At 40.9% G+C, this 20,467-nt stretch overlaps 3 protein-coding genes across 4 annotated transcripts; 1 reads left to right on the top strand and 2 right to left on the bottom strand.

The window, feature by feature from the left end:
• Window positions 1–138: 138 nt before the first annotated feature.
• dcaf13 (DDB1 and CUL4 associated factor 13) lies at window positions 139–10,379 on the bottom strand. The gene is made up of 11 exons (XM_022753402.1): window positions 10,203–10,379; window positions 9,458–9,657; window positions 9,236–9,343; window positions 9,045–9,134; window positions 8,786–8,941; window positions 8,553–8,630; window positions 8,360–8,442; window positions 8,082–8,246; window positions 6,547–6,682; window positions 1,825–1,988; window positions 139–1,253 (listed from the first exon to the last, which is right to left on the bottom strand). Exons 1-11 carry the CDS (start codon window positions 10,270–10,272, stop codon window positions 1,166–1,168), a joined length of 1,338 nt encoding a protein of 445 aa, XP_022609123.1. The 5' UTR covers window positions 10,273–10,379; the 3' UTR covers window positions 139–1,165.
• Window positions 10,380–10,582: 203 nt separating this feature from the next.
• On the top strand, window positions 10,583–14,531 carry slc25a32 (solute carrier family 25 member 32). The gene is made up of 7 exons (XM_022753668.1): window positions 10,583–11,065; window positions 11,470–11,620; window positions 11,766–11,851; window positions 12,478–12,632; window positions 13,125–13,238; window positions 13,452–13,597; window positions 13,713–14,531. Exons 1-7 carry the CDS (start codon window positions 10,861–10,863, stop codon window positions 13,837–13,839), a joined length of 984 nt encoding a protein of 327 aa, XP_022609389.1. The 5' UTR covers window positions 10,583–10,860; the 3' UTR covers window positions 13,840–14,531.
• Window positions 14,532–14,652: 121 nt separating this feature from the next.
• Window positions 14,653–19,948, bottom strand: cthrc1 (collagen triple helix repeat containing 1). 2 transcript variants are annotated; one of them, XM_022753670.1, is made up of 4 exons: window positions 19,803–19,948; window positions 16,720–16,938; window positions 16,386–16,602; window positions 14,653–15,145 (listed from the first exon to the last, which is right to left on the bottom strand). In XM_022753670.1, the coding sequence occupies exons 1-4, from the start codon at window positions 19,869–19,871 to the stop codon at window positions 15,003–15,005; spliced, it is 648 nt and encodes a 215-aa protein (XP_022609391.1). In that variant the 5' UTR covers window positions 19,872–19,948; the 3' UTR covers window positions 14,653–15,002. The 2 variants fall into 2 exon arrangements, with proteins under 2 accessions (XP_022609391.1, XP_022609390.1); XM_022753669.1 differs by having other exon boundaries at window positions 19,761–19,948.
• Window positions 19,949–20,467: the final 519 nt, after the last annotated feature.

The raw sequence follows: 20,467 nt of genomic DNA on the forward strand, positions 1-20,467 counted from the left end.
CTACCTCATTAGTGGGCTGTAAGTAAATTAGCACCAGCGCAGTGATCTGCTGCAACGCGTCCAAAAGGGAAGATGGTATTAAGTTTGAATTCTAAATTATTCAGATCATGACAATTGACATTTTTACAAAGCAAAACATTAGTTTAAAAGTTTATTATAAATACACATCAGCAAACAGTGTCGGTCCCATGTGTACAGATTGCAAGAAGGGAATTAGGTTTTCCAAAACAGAGAGGAAACATGGAAAAAGTGATCCCAAAAAAAAAAAAAATGCTTGCTGTTTGTACTAGTAAACCAAGATATCTGTTCTTGCTCTTTAAGGCTGAATATTCTACAAACATCATTATCAATCATCATTTAATGATTAATAATGAGAGACTGCGTCATGACAACCATCCCATTGTGTGCCATTATCTCCATTTGTGTAATTCATTGAATTGAAATTAAAAGACACAGAGGTGTTGGAAAGTGATCGTGGATACAGCCAGGAGGGGGTTATGACAACAGGCTTTTTGACTCGCATTCGCATGTGGCCACTCAGAGCAGATATAACCACTTTTGCCTTTAGACATGGTTGGATGACACCGTATACAAGCTGGTTTGTTTTAAACATTTATTTAATAATGAACTGTATTTTATTTTTGATCTGTACTTTATTCATTTAAAAGAGACTTCTATATATAATTAAACACGAGGAACATTAATTGTTGCAAGGATGATGCAAATAGATACCAAGTCAAGGGACATTCTGTAACACTGGATCAGTTTAATCTGTCCTTATATTGCTATGGAGGTCTTGGATGCTGTGATGGAAAATGAAAACTTGTCCAAAGTAAAACACATTCAGTCACTTGAACTGGAAGTTAGTCCAAACCCTGACTAAAAGGAATCATAAGAATGAAATCAAATGAAAAAGCATAGCTGATCTTTTCCTTTGTGGCAGAAGGTAAAGGCTTTACAAGATTTGTTGTTCTCGTATGCATTTACAGTCTGTGTCCTTGTACTTGGACTGATGCACAACTTGTTAAGTGAAAGTCCTTCCCCAATTAACAGGTTGTAGCGTTTTTTTTATTCTTGAAATAGAGCAGTGTGAAAGTGAAAGTCCCATATGGGTGTGATATTGGGCTCCACCTCATCTCCTGCTGGCAGTCCCCGGGTCTTCTGTTTATTTCAACACAGTGACAATATGCTTCTCCTTCTCAGACACCACAGGAACAGCTCCTGGTCTGCTGTGCTTGCGGACATTCCTCTCCCTAAAAAACAAAATAGAAGAGTCATGAATAACTCGATCTGCTCGTGAGAATATTCAGGAAAGGATGGGGGAGGGAGGGAGAGGTCAGCAAACAGAAAGGAGGAGGGAGGAACAGATTGAATATGAGACTATTGACCTAACACCTACGTCACTGACCGCACTAATGTACCCTGAAAATAATGCATAAAGCATAGATGGTAAATCATTCACAAGTCCAAACACACATCTGACATATCACAATCCTGCCAGTAATTACAAAAAAGAGCCTCAGACTGAGCTATGAATCACTGGACGACACGGCAAACTGGGACAATCAATCCACCATACAAGCGGTAAATGCGTATGTAAGGCCTATTGAGATCATGTCATGGGGGGGGGGGGCAGTCCCATCTGTGAGATTTTCCATTAGGCTGGTGTGACTGCATAGGTCAGACCTATCCTGGCAGCAGCCCAAATCAACATCACCTCTACATGGACACAGAGGGAACTTCATGCCATCCCTGAACCCCTGAATGACAACCTCTATCCCAGCAGATAATTACTGTTGAAAGAGGAAGATTATGAACACATACTTCCTACGGCGAGCCTCCTTCATAATCCTCAGCTCTTTGGTCTGGTGGTAGATGTTCTTGGGTAGGTGTCGGTGATGAGCGATGCGTCGGATCTGCGGGTGGTGCTGGAACTTCTCCTTCAGCTTCTGACTGTAGTTGGTAGCCTCCCTCTCTCTGGGGCTGAGCTACATCACACCAGAGAGGAAGAGAAGATGAAATGAAATTAAACAAATGGAGAAAATTGTGGAAAAATAAAAGAGGGAAAACAGGAGAGTGGATTGAGAGGCAGAACAAGACAAAGTGATAAGAAATAGATGATGTGGTGAAGTGGAGTGGAGTGGACCACAATGACACAGGAGACGAGATGACACGCTGCTCATTCCACAACACTATCCCTATACAACTCAAGTTTTACAGCAACAGCATTCTCAGAACCTGTTTTTTTTTTTTTTTTAGAAAGACACTCTCCAAACTAAATAGCAAAATAGTTCCAATATGACACATAAACATTTTTTAATCCGACACCCCTGTCGGTAATTACAATAATGCTTTCTGATCTGCCATCGTTATGGCTTGATTAGATTCAGAAACCTATTAAACCTTAAACCATAAACCTATTTGATCAAGTTAAAATATACTTGGTTACATTGAGATTCAATGTTTGTTCTCGACCTTGGAAACAGCAGGTGACTGTCGACTAATGTTAACTAACTGTAGGTTTCATTTCACATGATCACTTCATGGACACATTAAGTTGGCCCAGTTGGGAGAAAAACATTTTTCAACTTTTCATACAAGTTGTCTTAAAAATTGAGATTTAAAATTCTTGCTTGACTAATTCTACGATAACTGGGCAAATTCCAGCTGATCACATGATGTAAACAAAAGCTCAACAGACCTTGTGGGCGAGATGGTTTTGTCAATTACTTAGTGAAAAGAAATCAATGACTGCTGGTAACAATGTTGTCCATATCAAAGTCACAAGCTTTTAAGTGCCGAGCTGACCAAACACAGTACATGTGGTCTCCACATCCCTAACGTGTAGTTACATTTTTGAGGAGACGCACACTGGCTACAGTGTAGATACTGCAACTGGCCAAGAAATAGTCTGGCACACAACCTGCATAATGCTGCAAACTTGTTGTTTTTACACTTTGATTTTGTACAGATTAAACAAACAAGATATAACACATTAGTGAATTTAAGAAGTGCCAGCAGGCAGATTTTTATTACTTCTGGACAGAGCCAGGCTAACGGCTTCCCATAGTTTCCAGTCGTTGTGCTAAGCTAACAGACTGCTGGCTGTAGCTTCATATTTTCCAGTCAGATATGAGAGTGGTAGCAAAAGCAATTGTGTATTTACAAAAATGTTGTTTCTGAGAACATAAATGACACGACCTGAGCGGTTGTTTTCAGGGATACACATTGTTTTAGACATTTGAATAAAAGGCCAACCATGAACAGGCTTCTACTGAAGATCAGAACAGGCCAGAGAAGATGACCGTTGCTGACTCTGACCTGTTGAAGATGACTCAGTGACCTCATCACAGGCATTTAACTTGGAAAGTTGTAGCACGAGTGGGAATTATATCACTTATAGCATCTTGGTGAGATAAGTGTTAAGAGGTGTTTTCTTAAATGTCTTGATTTCAGTAATGATGAGTATTTCCAGTAGACAATTGTAAATCTGGAGTTTGTTGCTGACGACAAGATTCATCAAATTATATCATTTTACTTTTGCTACTTAAACATACAAGTTTAAAAAGATGTGGTTTGCTTTCAGCTCAGCTGGTGTTTTGTTAAATACTGACAGCTGCTGTATGGTGTTTCACATCATAAAATGTTGGCCAGTGCAGTAAGCAGTAACTTCAGCTTGACAATGTCCTCATTCAAAACTGAATCAATGTCCGTTAAAAAGTGAAGACACCAGCTCAACAACATCCCTCCCTCTCCGTCTCTCATAAAAACCAGCAGCTACTCAGACTCGTTTTGGCTGAGGCCGCCCTCCTCGAAGGCTTTTATTCTAATTAAAAGCAATGATTTGTTTCAGATTCAATTTGTTGGAGAAGATCTGTTAGATGCTGATCCTGTTCGACAAAACTAATTCCCCTGGATACCCACATGGTTAGCCTGCTAAACAAAGTGTTTGTATAATCTCAACAAGATGGATATGGCAGAGCAGAGGAACATCCTTCACTTTGATTTTGTTTTGTTTAGTGAAGCCTACAGAATCCATGAACTCCATGTGTTAGAAAATGCAACATCGTGACGAAAAAAAAAGCTGCTGAAGCATTTAGAAAGCAGCTGAACTGGGAGACCGTGAGAACTTTGCTAGAATTTCATTGTTGAAAGTGAAGAGGTGAATCTACTTTGTAATCTTTTCTATCCAAAAGCTGACTGGGCTACAACAAGGTGCCAGCAGTACCTGCAAAGCAACAACAAAACCAACATGTCCCTTCAACAGTGCAGGTCAGGATTAAAAAAACAAAACAACAATCGCAGCATGAGCAGGTCATCTGCGTTAACTGCAGGTGAAGCATACTTGACGGACTGCAGGGCGAGGCTGTGAGGTGAAGTACAGCCACCAGGGCAGCATTCATCAAGAGGAGGCATCACTGTCACTTTTATTGTACATGTACTTAAAAATGCTTGCTCTGTATGTCACAATTATGCCATGGATCTTTTTCCCACTAGCAAAGGATAAAACAGGCTGTAAACAAGCCAACAGTTTTCTTAGATTGCTTAAATCACTTCATTTAAAAAGGTAAAACCAAAAGTGAAAGCACCTGAAATGTTAGTAATAATCTCTTAGAGGTGTCTGCGCACAACTATGGCAAGTGATGATTACGATTATGGTTACAAAGTTTGGGTTATAATTTACCGTTCATGTTTTCCTCTTTACAGGTTTGTGTAAAAGCTGTAGGATAGTCTGTCTCACACTCTGGCCACACAGGATGCATTTGTTACGCTTGATTCTACTCGTTCATCTCACACGTTTGATGGAACTGATCCTCTTCTGTTCGAATCAATGCACCTGTAAACACAGGCTGTGCAATGGCATCCATTTCACTATGCTTGACACACGTAAGCATAACCTAAGGTATTTTTTACAGACTTCAAGTCTATCTTATTAAATTCTTCCATATGTAACTACAGTGACTGGGTACTGGGCTCAAATTGTGGGTGACAACACAGTAGAACTGTGACTGAATGCATCCTATCCTAGACACTGATGGAGAACTAAACTGTTGTTGCTGCACTGCTGTCACTACACAGCCTGTGTAGACTGGGTGATGTCCTCTCTGGCTTATGTTTTAGCAATGTCACCATGTTCTCTGGTGTCAGTAATCAACTGAAAATGTTACCATAACGAAGAGAAAACCAAAAAAAAAATGTATAATAAAACAATCCTTGCTACATAATCAATTTTATCACACTGTAAACACATGAACTTATTCATGTATTCTTAATATATCTGTTAAGAATATATATAGTACAGCACGTTAATGTCAATTAATCCAAATGTTTCAAAAAGGTTCAGTTGGCTTTTCAACCTTAAATAAAATGGGTTTTGAGTCAATTTTTTCCAGAACAGATGAAATTACATTTAACCAACTGAAAATAAACAGGAACTGACTGATTCAATGTGTTGGTCTAATTTACGCTGGAGTCAAAGGCCACTGTGTGCAAAGTTTTCACACAAAAATGAGTGGTGTGCATCAGCTGACAGAGAAGTCCCCATCAGTTCAGTGTGATGCCTTCAGACACAACCAAAGCCTTGATTCAGCATTTCAGCATTTCATGATAATTAAAGACCCTCCCAGAACAACTTGATTGTTAATGCTTCATTATGTTCAGAGTAGCCCGCTTTAAGTGATTGGCCGATTTAAACTGCTGATAGGAGCAGCCCTTGTCTGATCTCTTTAAGTGCAAAGCTTGCGAATAAATCTTCTCTTACACAGTGACAGTAAAACAAGTGCCAAAAGCGGGCCAATTTTCCACTCTGAGGCTGCATTAAGAGAATAAGCAAGAGTGAATCCGATTAGGAATGAAAGATGGCTGCTGGAGATGGCACACAAGATGCCACTGATCTTTATTACTGAGCCATAACTGGGATTTGGGGCACTGGAACACTTCCCAGCATTTAACTGGAGCATTATTTGACAGTTGAGCATAATATAACATTAAAGCCATCAGTTCTGCTAACACAGCCTATATCATCTGATACAATACACTGGGCACTCACTAACAAAGATATTAAATGTCTGTGGAGATGTGTCTGGAAAAAGAAGCAGTCTTTCATCTGAATCTTTTGTTAGTGGTTTGTCGAACAACTGCACATGCTTTTGAGTTTTTTGGACTTCCACCTGCCACAAGAGCTACTGTGCCAATTGGTACATTGTACTTATTGAGAGTGATTCTACCCTAAGTCAGCATCTATCAGGGCATTTGGCAACAGCAGTGCCGTAGCTCCTGGCATTGTCACCCACTCTTACCCTGCTGAGATGGGCACGGGGCCACGGCTGTGTCGAAAAATGCAGCTAACTCATAAAACAAGATCAGGTAATACACTGGAGAGAGATACAGTATACAGTATGTCTGACAGCAGAGGAAAATACAGCTACTGATTGATCGCAGACATTATGATGAGGAATTATCAAGAAGCAGGCAAGAAGAAGCAAGTTGCCTTTAGTAAGAAATCATGAAAGCAGGAGTGATATTGAGAAGACGAGCGGGACTCACCACTCCTAGTTTCTCAGCTGCGTTGGCTTTCCACAGTCGGATGTTCATTTCGTCGGAGCCGCTCAGGATGTACTTGTTGTCTGCTGACCACTTAATGCAGATGACATGCTGCATGCGTTTGGTGTGGTAGACTTCCCTGAGTTTCAAAAAAGAAAAAAGAAAAACAAAGGAAATAAGGAAATAAATGCTTTTGCAATTCCCATACTGATACTATAGCACTCATCATAAAGTTAGATTGTGGAAATTAAGGCACTGAATTGCTTAAAAATAAAACTTATGTCATTGTTTACTCAGGCCAGCCAAAACCAACAAATCCTCTGAATTAAATGACAACATAAGTTGTTTGTCCATGTCTTCTAGAAGAACACGTACAAATGTTTCTTGACCTGATGCCCCAGTCGTCAGGACAGCATCGTATTTCAGTGCTTTCTAAAACCGTAACAAAGTTAGGTTGAGGCACAAAAAAATACTTGGTTAGATTTAGGGAAAGTTTGGGTTAAAAATACTTTGTGAAGGTTCGGGAACAACTGCAGTAACAGTTAACACAACCAACGCTGACTGTTGGTTGGAAACAGGAAACATACAGCTGTCTTCTACATGACTACTTTGTTATAGTTTGAGGACCTCCGTCGTCATGGTTACAGTAATAAACACATGGTTAAGGTTCAGGGACAATCACGATCATGGTTATAAAACTGACTATTACTAGGGAACACTAAAACATAGGTGTACTGTATTTTCATGTGACAGATTTCTTGTTCAGTTACAAGTTTTATTTATTTAAGGTTTGTTCCTGTGTGTTTTCTTTCCAAATAGACCTTTACTATGGTGCAAGTACGGCCCAGGTGTATTTAATAACATTTAACGACTGCATTCAATTTAGCTGAGCTAGTACTGGGGTCATGGTATTGTCCACTCACTGATGAGACTAATTGGGGCCATCGTTAGCTATCGGTACAGTTATTAGCAACACCTGTGCTTTACCTGCCATGACGCAGTCAAAACATCTGCTGCGAAAAATGTCTATAGATTATATTGGCTAAAAAAATACCATAATTCTGCTTCCAGTCGAGTTCCTACATCACTTGCTATTTATGTAGCATTCTAAGCCCTGACCTACCCATGCTGTCAGGCTGTCCGACAACACTACAGTAACACAAATGTGGCTATTTGTTCTGGAGCTTGACAAGTGTACAAACAATACTCCATGTACAATTACGTCACATAGCAACCAAACAATGGCTGTGTGTTTTGGGTTGAGAAGGTCAGTCAAAACAAGCACATCGCATTAGCTCTGCCGCCAACATGCTACAATTATCAGAACAACAGACAGCACACATTCTGAGTGGTCATAATAGGAAAAGCACAGGTGTTACTAATAACATTAACAATGGCTCAATTCCATTCAAGAGGCCCAATAAGCCATGACGGGGTGACAATTAGCCAAAGTGCACAATAAGATATGATATAATCATTTTGTTATTTAGACCTGTGACCAGTGACTAGGATGGTCATTTTTGCCTGCTGTTACTGACCTGCTGTGGCCGCCGTCCTTGGGGAAGATGCGGATGGTCTTGTCAAAACTGGCAGATACAAACTCTTTGCCAGTGGGAGAGTAGTCAAGGTCCAGTACTGCAGAGACATGGTCCATGTGCACTGTGATTGGCCGGTCCAGATGCCTCATGTCGTATGTGTAGAGGCTAACGAGACACAAAAATTAGCCCTTTTAGTGACAGTTCATACCGGCTCTTATATAGTTCCAATAACAATGTTCGAATGGAAATAAATCAAATGAGTTCCTTCTTAAACTCACTTGTAGTCCTCATTTGAGCATGTGAAGTAATATGCTTCCATAGGGTTCCAGCATAATGTGTTGCTCCTCATTGTCATGATAACCTAACAAGAAAATGAAAACATACAGTAGATACACATCATGTCATATCCTTGTGAAGAGAAGGGGAGTGAGAGGAGTACACACCTGCATCAACTGAATGATGGACCCCTACCTTTTTGAGTGGTGCAGATTCTCTCATGTCATACAGCACTATACTTCTGTCAGAGGCACAGCTTGCGAGAAGTTCAGTCTGTGGAAAGACACCAAAACCGTTTGTAGGTATCAGCAGCTTTGAATGAGTCTGACAGTGAACACATTGGGGAAAGTTTGAACGTGGAGAAATCTGTCCTTTATTCTGTGGCAGTGTGAGACCTGTCTGAGTAAGGTGGATACATGGTGTCTTACCTCCACAGGGTTGAAGCGGACAGAGCTGAAGCTGTCTACGCCCCAGGTGAAAGAACGGACTGGGCTACTCCTCTGCTCGTCCCAGATGTCCACCTGCTGGCCACATGTTGCAAACACACCCTCCTTCTGATGATGGTCCAGTCCTGTGAACACAGTCTACAAGGAACAAGGATTTTTAAGATAGTCATAATGTAACTTCACTGATGTATGATGATGTAACCATAATTGTCCTTGATAATCAGATGCCCACTGCTCATACCTTGCCTAGAATAGTGTTGAGTGGCTCTTCTTCCTCTCCGTAACCTGGTGCCTCCATTTTCCACTGCTTGATTGTTTTGTCATCACCAACCTGTCACAGAGAGCATGCCAGGGTGTAAAATAAAAGCTTTATAAGAAACCAGCTTGAAAAAATGTAATTCTGAAAACTTTTCTCTGAAGGGCAGCAGTCACCGTAAAAAAAGAAGTTCCACAATAGCGGACAACCATTCCCCGAACAAACCCTTCATGTGCTTGGAGCGTGCGGACACATTCGTGTTTGGTCAGATCCCACACTTTCACCTGAGGATCACATTAAACATCCTGTCAATGGTGTGTGTACAATGTAACACTTCAAATCACAACAAATCAAATTATCTGAAGAAAAAAAAAAAGTAAACTTCATCAGATGGTTACCTCTCCATCACATGAACCGGAAAACAAGGTGGATAGGCTCTTGGTGTGCTTGGCCATGCAGTTTACACCATCCCTGTGTCCATCCAGTGAGGCCAGGAAAGGCTTGGCAAACACCCTCTCCAGCTTAGTGGCATTTAGAGCCCGGGTGTACTCTCTGCTCACCTCAAACGGATGCAGAGTTGGGTCATAGTTTCTAGGGACTAAAAAGAGAGTAGCCATTTGGTAATGAGTTGACAGAACATTTCACTTGCATTGATGACAACAACATTTTTTTTTTTTTTTTATAAAATTGCACTCATCAATACATGTTAATTTCCACACAGTTTTGAAATAGTTATATATCCGATGTTTGCGTTTATGTGAATACACTTTATTTTGATTGTGGCGATATTTCTTTGTAGCAATTCATACATGTAACTAACGCTTATGTCTTATATTACTTCGGGGCACACATGCTGTAGGCTAATTTACAGTTTTCATTCAGTAACCTGTAATGGGTATTAATGTTGCAGCCTATCTTGAAATGTGTGCTATTTACTATGTTCCTATTCTTATCCAAGACAACAAAAGTTCCTACAGAGATAATTACGCGACTTAAATTCAATAAGTTCAATAAATTCTGAGTGGCATTATTTATTAGATTGTGTATGTATGTGTGTTTCAGCTGTTGTTTGATGAGAAGAGTAGCTAACATCCTGCTAGCAAACTATGTTTAGCCTTTCCGAGTTTAAAGTTTATCACTTACCACGCTGAATATCTAGCTTTGTTTCCCGGACATAGTCATCCGGGTTCCTCGAGAGGAGTTTAACTTTCATTTGGTAGCTGAGTAAAGTACAAACACGCTTTGAAAAGCAGTTGAGTTAATTTAAACAACAAAAATATTAGCAAGCACTGGTTAATCCAGCCATGTGTGGATGAGGAAGAGCTTCAGTCACACCGCGTTGCATTGTGGGATGTTCAGTCCTCCCGTTTAAGTCAAGAAACTGTTGTCAACATTTAGCACGAGGAAGGCGGAAATAAAGCCATTTGGTTTTCAAAGTACATACTTTCTTAATTTTATGTGCGAGCGTTGTTTTATTTTGAAGGTTGTGGCCGGAATCGCTGATTGTGGTATCTTAACTTTTACTCAACACTATCAGCAAGGTCGAGCTCAGGTACCGAAGCTTGACATTTTGGGTAATCTTACTTTAGTCATGGGCTGCTACCGCATGTCAAAAACGTGGTTCAGTTGCTGACATGCAGTAAGCATGAGGACGTTTCAGGGAGTTAGTACCGACTGTCTACCGTATTTTCTTTTTGCAGCATTGTCAATGAGTTATCGTGTGAGTGTAAGATTTTAGCTTTACGTCGCGTTGTAAACACAGCTAGCTGACAGCAGCTAGCTCAGTTATTTACACATAAACATGGGCTCCGCTCCCAATCACGGCACCGTTAACGTAACAGAGACAGGACTGCCCAGCAAACCCGTGTCTGCTGTCTCGGTAGTCGCTCATGTCCAGCAGGTCTTAGGCCATGTGAAGATTGAAAACCTGGTCGCAGGACTCAGTGGGGGAGTGGTGTCAACACTGGCGCTTCACCCACTGGACCTGGTCAAAATCAGATTTGCAGGTACAGTATTAAATAATATTTAATGTATTGGTTATTGTCTATTGTAATAATGTAATTTGAGTAATCTGCAATCCCACAGTTGCCTGCCAGTGAGGAGCTGTATCTCTTTCCCTTAAATGGAAGTAAATGTATGCAGAACTGTGGTTAGAAATCTGATATGTAGGATTCATTTGCAAAGGCACCGTGCTGCTCATTTTACAAACTCTTCAGGTGTTAAGTTTTGAGCAGATAGATCATCCAAGCAGCACACTAGTGTCATATCTCTGAGGCCACCATTAAACACTACAATATACAGTATGCTTCAGTGACGTGACTGTTCTAAATAATGTATTATTTGACACAAGTAATAATATACTGCATGTAAATATGATTCAACAAGGGTCTTAAATGTCTGTGTATTGCAGTGAGTGATGGCTTAGAATTACGACCGAAGTACAATGGCATACTGCACTGTATGAAAAGTATCTGGCAGCAGGAGGGACTGAGAGGACTGTATCAAGGAGTGACACCCAATATTTGGGGTGCCGGAGCGTCATGGGGTCTCTACTTCTTTTTGTACGTAAGCAATAAGCCTGTCCGATCATGTCTGTATTGCGAGATTTCTCGTTAATTGTTTTGACATTTAAAATGTTCTGTAACGCTGACATGTCTTAGTTCCCAATTTCTTTCATTACATTATGACTCAAATCTTCCCTTGCAGCTACAATGCAATCAAAGGGTACACAAAGGAAGGTCGTCAAACTGAACTGAGTGCCACAGAACACCTGGTGTCTGCAGCTGAAGCAGGTTCGTACTACATTTATCCCAACACTGCTGACATTCTCACACAATCAGCTCACAGTCAACAGCAGAAAGCTAGATAATACTGCTCTGGGCGGGCCTCGGCCGACAGGAGGCAGATACAAATTAGTATATCGCCCCTCTCTTCATTTTAGCCCTACAGGGTCACATGGATGCGTTTACTTTTAATTAGATTAAGCCAGGAGTTGAAAATTAGCCTTCTCATAGTGTCCCAGCAAAAAGTGTTGAAGGTAGTGAGAAAGTTTTTCGTAGCTGCTTTAATTGCATCTAAGCAAAAAGATGCTATAACACTGATACAAAATGACCTTATCTTGAGTTCTGGTCAAGAGAATATTAAAGTATTTGTATTTACATTTTGTTAATTGTATTTTTACAATTAACTTAAATCAGGTCTCTTTTCTGTTTGGTTTTAGAGTAACTGAGCCATCTGATCCTGTCTGCAGAACTTCGATTTTAATTTGCAGCCACACAGCTCATTAACTGTTGGAAGTAGATGATTGTATTTGTTAACAGTCATGTGTATCTAATAAAGTGGCTGCTGAATGTACTTTAAAATGTCTTTCACATGTTATAAGCTTCACTCTAACAATCCCCTACTATTCTTTACCCAGGTGTCCTAACACTCACCCTGACCAACCCGATCTGGGTGACAAAGACCCGGTTGGTGCTGCAGTACAATGCTGACCCGACCAGGAAACAGTACAATGGGATGGTGGATGCTCTGGTCAAGATCTACCGCCATGAAGGAGTGCCTGGACTATACAAGGTAAGACGACAGTGTATTTTTGGCCTTTTATGTATTGTAGAAACACAAGAAATACTCATCTTAGTTGGAGACAGCTAATGAAAACAGTAAGATAAGTTTTTTTGTGGAGTGTCACAAGAGGAAAAGTGGTAATAAGTCATTACTATAACTAAATTTGCAGCCCAGACTGCCCTAAGTCTTGCTGGACTGTAATGAAGTTTTGTGTTGGAGTAATTGGTTCACCACTAGAGGGCATTGCGACCCTCTGGTTGTAGTAGAGCACTAATCTCTGCTAAAGGAATTTCTAACTGCATTTCAGCTCCTTCAGGACTGTTGGAATTTTATTAGCCTGGCAGAACAACTGTGACCAGATTACTCAGTGTCAACCTGACAGAAGATATATTTAAATAGAAATAGAGCTACAGACATAGTGGAGGGTTTTTTTCTATTTATATATAATATATGCTGTGGGTTTTTTCAGTGACTGACTTACAGAGTGTGTACAATTCAAAGGGTTATGTTCCCGGTCTGTTTGGCACGTCGCATGGAGCGCTGCAGTTCATGGCCTACGAGGAGCTCAAGAGAGACTACAGCAAGTACAAGAAAGTGCCTTCCGATGCAAAGCTGGTGAGTCATTAACCTCAGGAGCCACAGACTGACTGGAAACATGCTCAGCGTGAAATAAAACTCAAGCTTACGGCTTGTAACTTTTCAGATTAGTAAGACTGAGCCCGCAGTTTATGACTACCAGTTGAAAACATGACGCATCAGTTTTCCCACTCTACTCTGCTCATTTCTTCTTCCCTCACTCTCTCTCCATTTGTATGTCTTTGTAAACAGAATGCATTGGAATATATCACAATGGCGGCATTATCCAAAATATTTGCTGTGGCCACAACATACCCGTATCAGGTGGTGCGAGCTCGCCTGCAAGACCAGCACAATAGATACAATGGAGTTATTGATGTCATAAGACGGACATGGAGGTATGATAGCAATCTTCTCACAAATGACTGAACATGCCATCCTAGTATCAGTCTCTAAATTTGGCTGTTGTGTCCAATTTGATTCAGGGTCATTATTCTGTCACTTTCTCTGCAGGAACGAAGGCGCCGCCGGTTTCTACAAAGGCATATTCCCCAATTTGATACGTGTCACTCCTGCCTGCTGCATCACCTTTTTAGTGTATGAGAATGTGTCTCGCTTCCTTCTGGGACAAAATAAATGAGGCTTAGAAGAAGAGCACAGAGCTGCAAAGACTCCTGAGTTCACACACACAAAGAGGAAAGCAGACTGAAAGTGAACTCCCACAGTACATGTAGATGTGCTGATGTGAGATGTGAAAAGCTTTCATCTGCACTGAAAATGAATGAGAAAGTTGCCAAACTGAGTAACAGAATCAACAGTGGATTTTCTTCCTTTCAAGACAGATCCTGGAATGTGATGACGAGGTATCATCTGTCTCTGATTCATCCGAAACTCTCACCATGACTGTTCACCCCAGTGGATGCAATGCTGTTGTGTTAAACTGATGTCTGTGTCTGTTTTTTGGGCTTGTATCAGGGAAGAGAGATAAGTGAAATATTTCATCATACAGTAGTGTAGTATGTTTACATTTTGTTTTCTTGCGGCAGAAAGGGACACAAGCTGAAATGTTAAAAGCTGATTATGAACAGCAAATAGAGATCTCCTCAGGTTTCTAGTTGCATGTGTATGTAATATTAGTTTGTCTCTTAAATTATTTCTGTATGTGAACAGAAAAAATGGAGATGGTGTTTTGTCTAAATGCACCAACATGTCTTCAAAAATGCATTCTAGGTTGACATTATCTTTGTTTTCTTGCAACAGATTGTGACTGCATTGCTTTATAACATTTTGTTATAAAATCCAAGTTATGCTTTATCTTTATTGTCTCATTGTTTTATGTTTCACATATGTAAATATAATAAATATATGACTGTGGCTAAATTAAATTTACTACATGATGTTAGAGCCTCTAATACATTGCAGTGATTATAAATTGACGCATCATTGAGTTAAATTCTTAAAAAAAAAGATTGTTTTATTAAAAGTAATAATGAATATAAACAGGTCACATGAGTACATACTTTAAATATCGTCAATGTCTTGTCACAAAGTCTGTTATTTGGTCACTGAACTCTACAGCACCCACAAGCAGAAAAGCTACAGTACAATGTTTATTTCTGGGCGACAGAATGGCACAGTATTCTTGTTTACAGGCCTGACATCTAGTATAGTATTTTAACAAAACAAAAAAAACATTCAAGTTACCATCAGTGATGCTGCGGTGCCTCAGCAAAAACCATACCTGATCATTTTGGAGGGCCAGATAACATACTTTTATACCAGCACGACTGTTTTTTTTTTATTTTATTTAGGCAGTTCCTCAATGATAATCCTGGATACTGAATTCCAGCCTGTAGACGCGTCACCTCTGGGATAGTCGGCGCACGTCCCCACCCACACGGCCACATCCACCAGCCCTGCTTTCACGCCCTCACACAGGCCTTCAACTGAGGAGAAAACAACAGACAAGACGGTGCAAATAAACTTCAGGGAACACCCAGACCAGCTCCACAGATGGAAATTTGTTAATTGTTTTGTTTTCTGACACAGTGGTGAACTTTTCAAAGTCTAATTGGAGGAGTGTAAGTTTGCTTTAAAGTTTGAAAATTGTTGCTTCCCAGGATCCAAAGCAGTTAAATAACCACTTAAAGAAACAGTCTGTCACTTCAATAAAAATATTTATTTGCTCTCTTGCCAAGAGTTAGATGAGAAGATTGGTACTACTTCTAATTATAGCTGGTAAATATACAGCTACAGTCAGCAGCCACTTAGCATAGCACAAAGAGGGGAAACGGAATATTTAGCTTGACAAAACTAGCAACAGTTGATAAAAACAAGACAAAACACATAAATAAAAAGCTGGTGTGTACCTGCAGGAAACAAAGATAACTAAAACCAAGAGCAGTAACATCCTGACAGTGACCTGTGAAGACTTCAGGAAGTTACTAACCCCAGCCCCTTCCCCACCACCAAATAAAACAAAACTTGTAGTTTTTGCACTTTGGTTTTTGTATTAATCACATATAATCATGGTATAATGTATTTAGTGAGCTTTAGAGGTGTTGGTAGGTAGATTCTGCTACCTGTGCACAGAGCCAGGCTAGCTGTTTCCCACTGGTCCCAGTCTTTATGCTAAGCTAGTTACATATCAAAGGTGTCAGAATGCTTCCAGAGAAGTGCTTGTTGTATGGTCAAACAGCTCCGGAAACCTCCTCCCCGTACCCCTTTTCCACGATAGACATGAATATGTCCAACCATTTCTGTTACTTTACAAAACCGAAGATTCAACACTCACGCCCACTTTACACTCTGATTGGTTCAGCTGTGCAGAGGTGAGAAAAAGCCACGGTTTGAACTTCTTTCTCAGCTCTCATTTTCATCCTTGACACAACTAGTGCTTTCACTTTTCATGTTAATATTCGGGGTCCAATACAATGAATGCTGTCTGAACACGTCAGTCGTTATCCCTGTACCCTAGCTCCGCAGCTGGCTCTAGCAACTTACTAACCGTACAGATAGGTGTGGTATTGAGCTTCTCATCTGACTCTCACCAAGAAAGCAAAAGCATATCTGCCAAAACGTTGACCTATTGCTTTAAACTATAACAATTTTAATAATAAACACAAAATAATAAGTAAAGCAGCAAGTTTCTTGATTGCACAACAAAGCCTCTGACTCGGGTCATACCTGAGGATGTTCTGTGGATGTTGATGGTTGAGTTGAGCTCTGGGCTTCCCTGGTCTAAGTAGATGATTGACTCAATGGGGAGGGGTCCTGTACACTCTGCTCCGTTGAAGGTGAAGTACCACCTCTGGCAGCATGCGTTCTTACACTTCAGTCTGAGGGAACCACTGAAGAGGACTCTGAGGGCGCTGTCTGAGCGCAGCTTGGTGAACGTACAGTCCTGCAACACCAGCATAAAGTAACTGTTCCACTGATATGCATCGTGTAGGCTGTATAACACCCACACCTCCACCCACATTCCTCAGAAACATGTCACTCTCTGCGGCAAAATACTCACAGCTACTTTCCCCAGGTCGATCCCATAATTCAGAGAGTTCCAGGCGCACTGCTTGTAGTTAGGCCTCCAGGGCTCCTCGAAGATCTCGCTGATGCACTCGCCTTTCTCACCTTTGAGCCCGTCACGGCCAGGGATGCCCGGCGTCCCCGGAATGCCATTGGCCCCAGGGTTACCGTCTCTGCCAGGGGTGCCGGATGGCCCCTGCATGCAGCTGCCAAACTGTAAAAACAAGGAGGAGAAGAAGTAGAGGTAAAGTTGATAAAACAACATCAGCCTATTGCTATCACACTTCTTGTTTCAGATTTTCTTTTTTCTTCCTCGGGGTTAAATCCCTGTTGGGGCTGCATGCTCCGCAGGCACCTAAACGCTGCCATCCATCCAACCATCACACACAAGAAGCCAGATTATACCTCATTTACAAGTCATATAAACAAACACACTGCCATCAGGCTGAAATGAGTTTAAAAACAGATGTGATCCAACCCCAGGCAAAGCAATTGAACCAGCAACCATGAAGCCATGAAGCAAGTGAGAGACAGATCGTGTGTTAATGAGGAACTGAAGCCTTGGTGACAGCCTAAATTGGTAGATGTCTGGCCACACGTCTCTCGGTGTGATTCATTGTCCTCCAGAATCTCTTGCTATGTTTAAACAGATGCTGCATCTTACTCAAGCTGACTCAAATACACACAGACACACACACAGAGACAGGGGAGCTTGCCAAAAACCTACCACATACAGAGAAAAACACAATGAAGATCCAAATAGCGTCGTGTAATGTGTTTTTCAAAGAAACAATTTGACCAACGGACGGCAGCGCGTAGGTTAACTGTTAAAGCTTTTTTTAGTTGGACTTGGGTTTTTAATTTTTGGTGGTGATTTGTGAGCGTCATAAACTCATTTGTTTAGTCAGGACAGACGTAAACTGACACGTAAGCCCTTAAGCAAACACTGATGCCAAAAGCATTTGGGTCTGGGTTTTTGTTTGGTCATCGCTGCCCTTCTTGCTCAGCATGCAGCTGTGGAGCAGTTATAGGGGGCACATGGCCAAAAGGCATTAAGGCAAAAAAAAAAAGTCCAGAGGCAAGAGAGAACAAAGAGCTTTTACTCCAGTCTCAAAATCTTGTCCTGAGTCTTGAGTCTCTGGGGTAAAGCAGAAAAATCTATTTCAAAGCATGTGAATCTGAAGTTTTGGCTAAATGTGGAGAGAATTACAGTATTTTAAAATCAGCTGCTGTGGAACAGATGTTTGAGAGTCTGTTTTATCCATCAAGTGGCTTTGCTGGAGCAACCTGAAGATGTAAGGTCTGACATCATCTCTATAGGAAACTGAGAAGTCTGTGATTACCCCAGTAGGTTGTGGTATTGGTATGCAAGTGCTGTAATAGTACTGGAATTTATCCTTAAAGAAAAGGGACTAAACGTCCAAGCCTCTTGGCTAATAGGTGGGAAAATGTGGAAATGTCGCACATACTCCATGAAGTCCGCTTGGTTGATATTCAACAGGGAAATGACTCTGTTTTAATAAGGTTTGGATTTTTGGAGACCTTTGAAAGCAGACTGCTGAATGGAACCTCTGTCCACTTAGCCACACAGATGACTTTTATATTAGCTTCCAGTCCGCCGTTTCTATAGTGGTGACGCCTGCCTGCATGAATTACAATCCAGCCCTGCTGAATATTAGTAGCACACAGTCCATTACTGTAACTGAAGCATAAAAGCTGTATTTGCCCCAAAGTGCTGAGGAATCAGTAGTATTTCATGCATTAGTCAAAACTGAGGCGAGGACCGAGGCGCTCCTCGAGCATGCAGAGCGTGGATATAATGCTTGGCTTCGAGAGTTTTTACATTCAGAGGATCTCAAGAGGAATCAAAGCAGGATTTTCTGATTACCATGTTGTTCAAATAAGAAGATCTTCCTTCTCCAGAGTGCCTAGTGCAGTTGGGCTTTTCTGCATCATTTCCAGTGCACTAGATACAGATGGTAACATAAGATGCTATTCATTATACCCTTCCACTGTGGTCCCCAACTGCAGAATATGACTTTGGGGGATAATGAAGAGCAACTGCTTGTGCTCAGTGGTTCTCAGTGTGGGGTGGGTAGACTTTTAGGAGTCTGTGTGGTGGGGGTTGTTAGGGGGGGGTCCACAGAGTCCCAGCAAAATAAACACAAGTTTCACTTTCATTTGATTCCCAAGAGATTAAAGAGAGAATGTGTGTCCACTCTGTTCCTCCACTCCCCACCTACAGTGTAGAGGGTTATGTAATTGTGACCAAAAATAGTCTAAGATTAGGGGTGGTGAGAACCAGTGAATTTTAGGTATTTTTGAGAATATTAAAAAATATAATTGCAGATAATAAAAAGATAATACATTTATCAGCCTTATAATATCAATCACAACTTTCACCCACCATCAAAAATATGCATGAATCTTTTTAAATTTGTCAACCAGGCAGACAGATAACAAAGAAAGGCAGACAGACAGTGAGCCAGACCCCAACTTCCTGTTTGGGATTTTTTTCCCCCTGTCCATTCAACCCGCTGGAGAGCAGCCAGACCTGGAATAATAGAGAACCAGCTGACCATACAAAAGCTATGTAACAGCATTTCTCATCTACCAGGTAATTTTGAAGGCCATTTTGCCCAAGTGGTGACCGCACTCATTGAAGTGGATCATGTGGCTGAATCAGCATGTTACTTTTTTTTCTTTTGGGGGGGATTTAGTCGTTTAAATATATTTCTGGCAAACAGCAGTGCGTGGCAAGAGAAAAAGTTAATCCCATGATGAGTTTAAAGGACAAAACATGCCAAGTGCCACATGGATGTTAATGGAGATACATTGAAAATACAACAACGCGGCTAAATGGCAATTCAGTCGTTTAAGAAGAAGAATACTTTGATGTAATCCGGGTTTTTTTTGTTTTTGTTTTTAAATTTATCGTTATGAAAAGTCACAAAGCATAAATCTCCTGTGGACTGCCACAACTTTTGGACATGATGATAGCGGCTGCATGGTTATATCTTATCTGCTCTCTCTTACCTTGTCAGCGTCAGGATCCTTTCGGTATCCTCTATTTCTCACCTTTTCCACGCCATACAGAGGTAAAGCCAGGCAGACAAGAAGCAGCAGGCGGGCAACGAGGGGAGACATCTTCCAACAGACAGCGGAGCACTGTGAGCTCCGTCAGAGATCTGAGACAGTTTGACTCCAACTCCAGCCACTTTCAGTCCAGAGGAGGGCAGGACGAGAGGGAAGGAGCCAGTGAAGTTGCTACTCAGGAAAAAAAAAAAAACAGAAAAAACAACCCATAACATCCCTGTGACATTCATACACCAGTGTAGGCCCGTGTGCAAAGAAAAGTTAATACTGTTCTGTTACTGTTTTTTATTTGTTAGTGTTGATAAAGTAAAATCTTTACTAAATTCTATTAATTATTGACAAAGACAAAAACAAAAATTCAATCTTTTATTATTCAGTATTTTATCAAAATGAAATTGTACGGATATAAAAACTTGACTGAAAAGACAGGCTACATAAAAATAGTAAAAACAGCTCACAGAACTGTAGAGAGCATTTCATAGGCGACAGTAAGTCTTGGTACAACATGAGCAAAGACCCCTGTCCACAGGCCAGACTGAGAATATACAGTAGAAATAGACTGACAATGAATCCCTTTAAATTAGTGTTACTGGTATTGTCACGTGACTCCCAAATATAAAAGGTAAAGAAACTTGAGGGAAGAATCA

This window comes from Seriola dumerili, unplaced genomic scaffold (assembly GCF_002260705.1).
Source record: "Seriola dumerili isolate Sdu_G_001 unplaced genomic scaffold, Sdu_1.0 BDQW01000191.1, whole genome shotgun sequence".
NCBI classification, from domain to species: domain Eukaryota; kingdom Metazoa; phylum Chordata; class Actinopteri; order Carangiformes; family Carangidae; genus Seriola; species Seriola dumerili.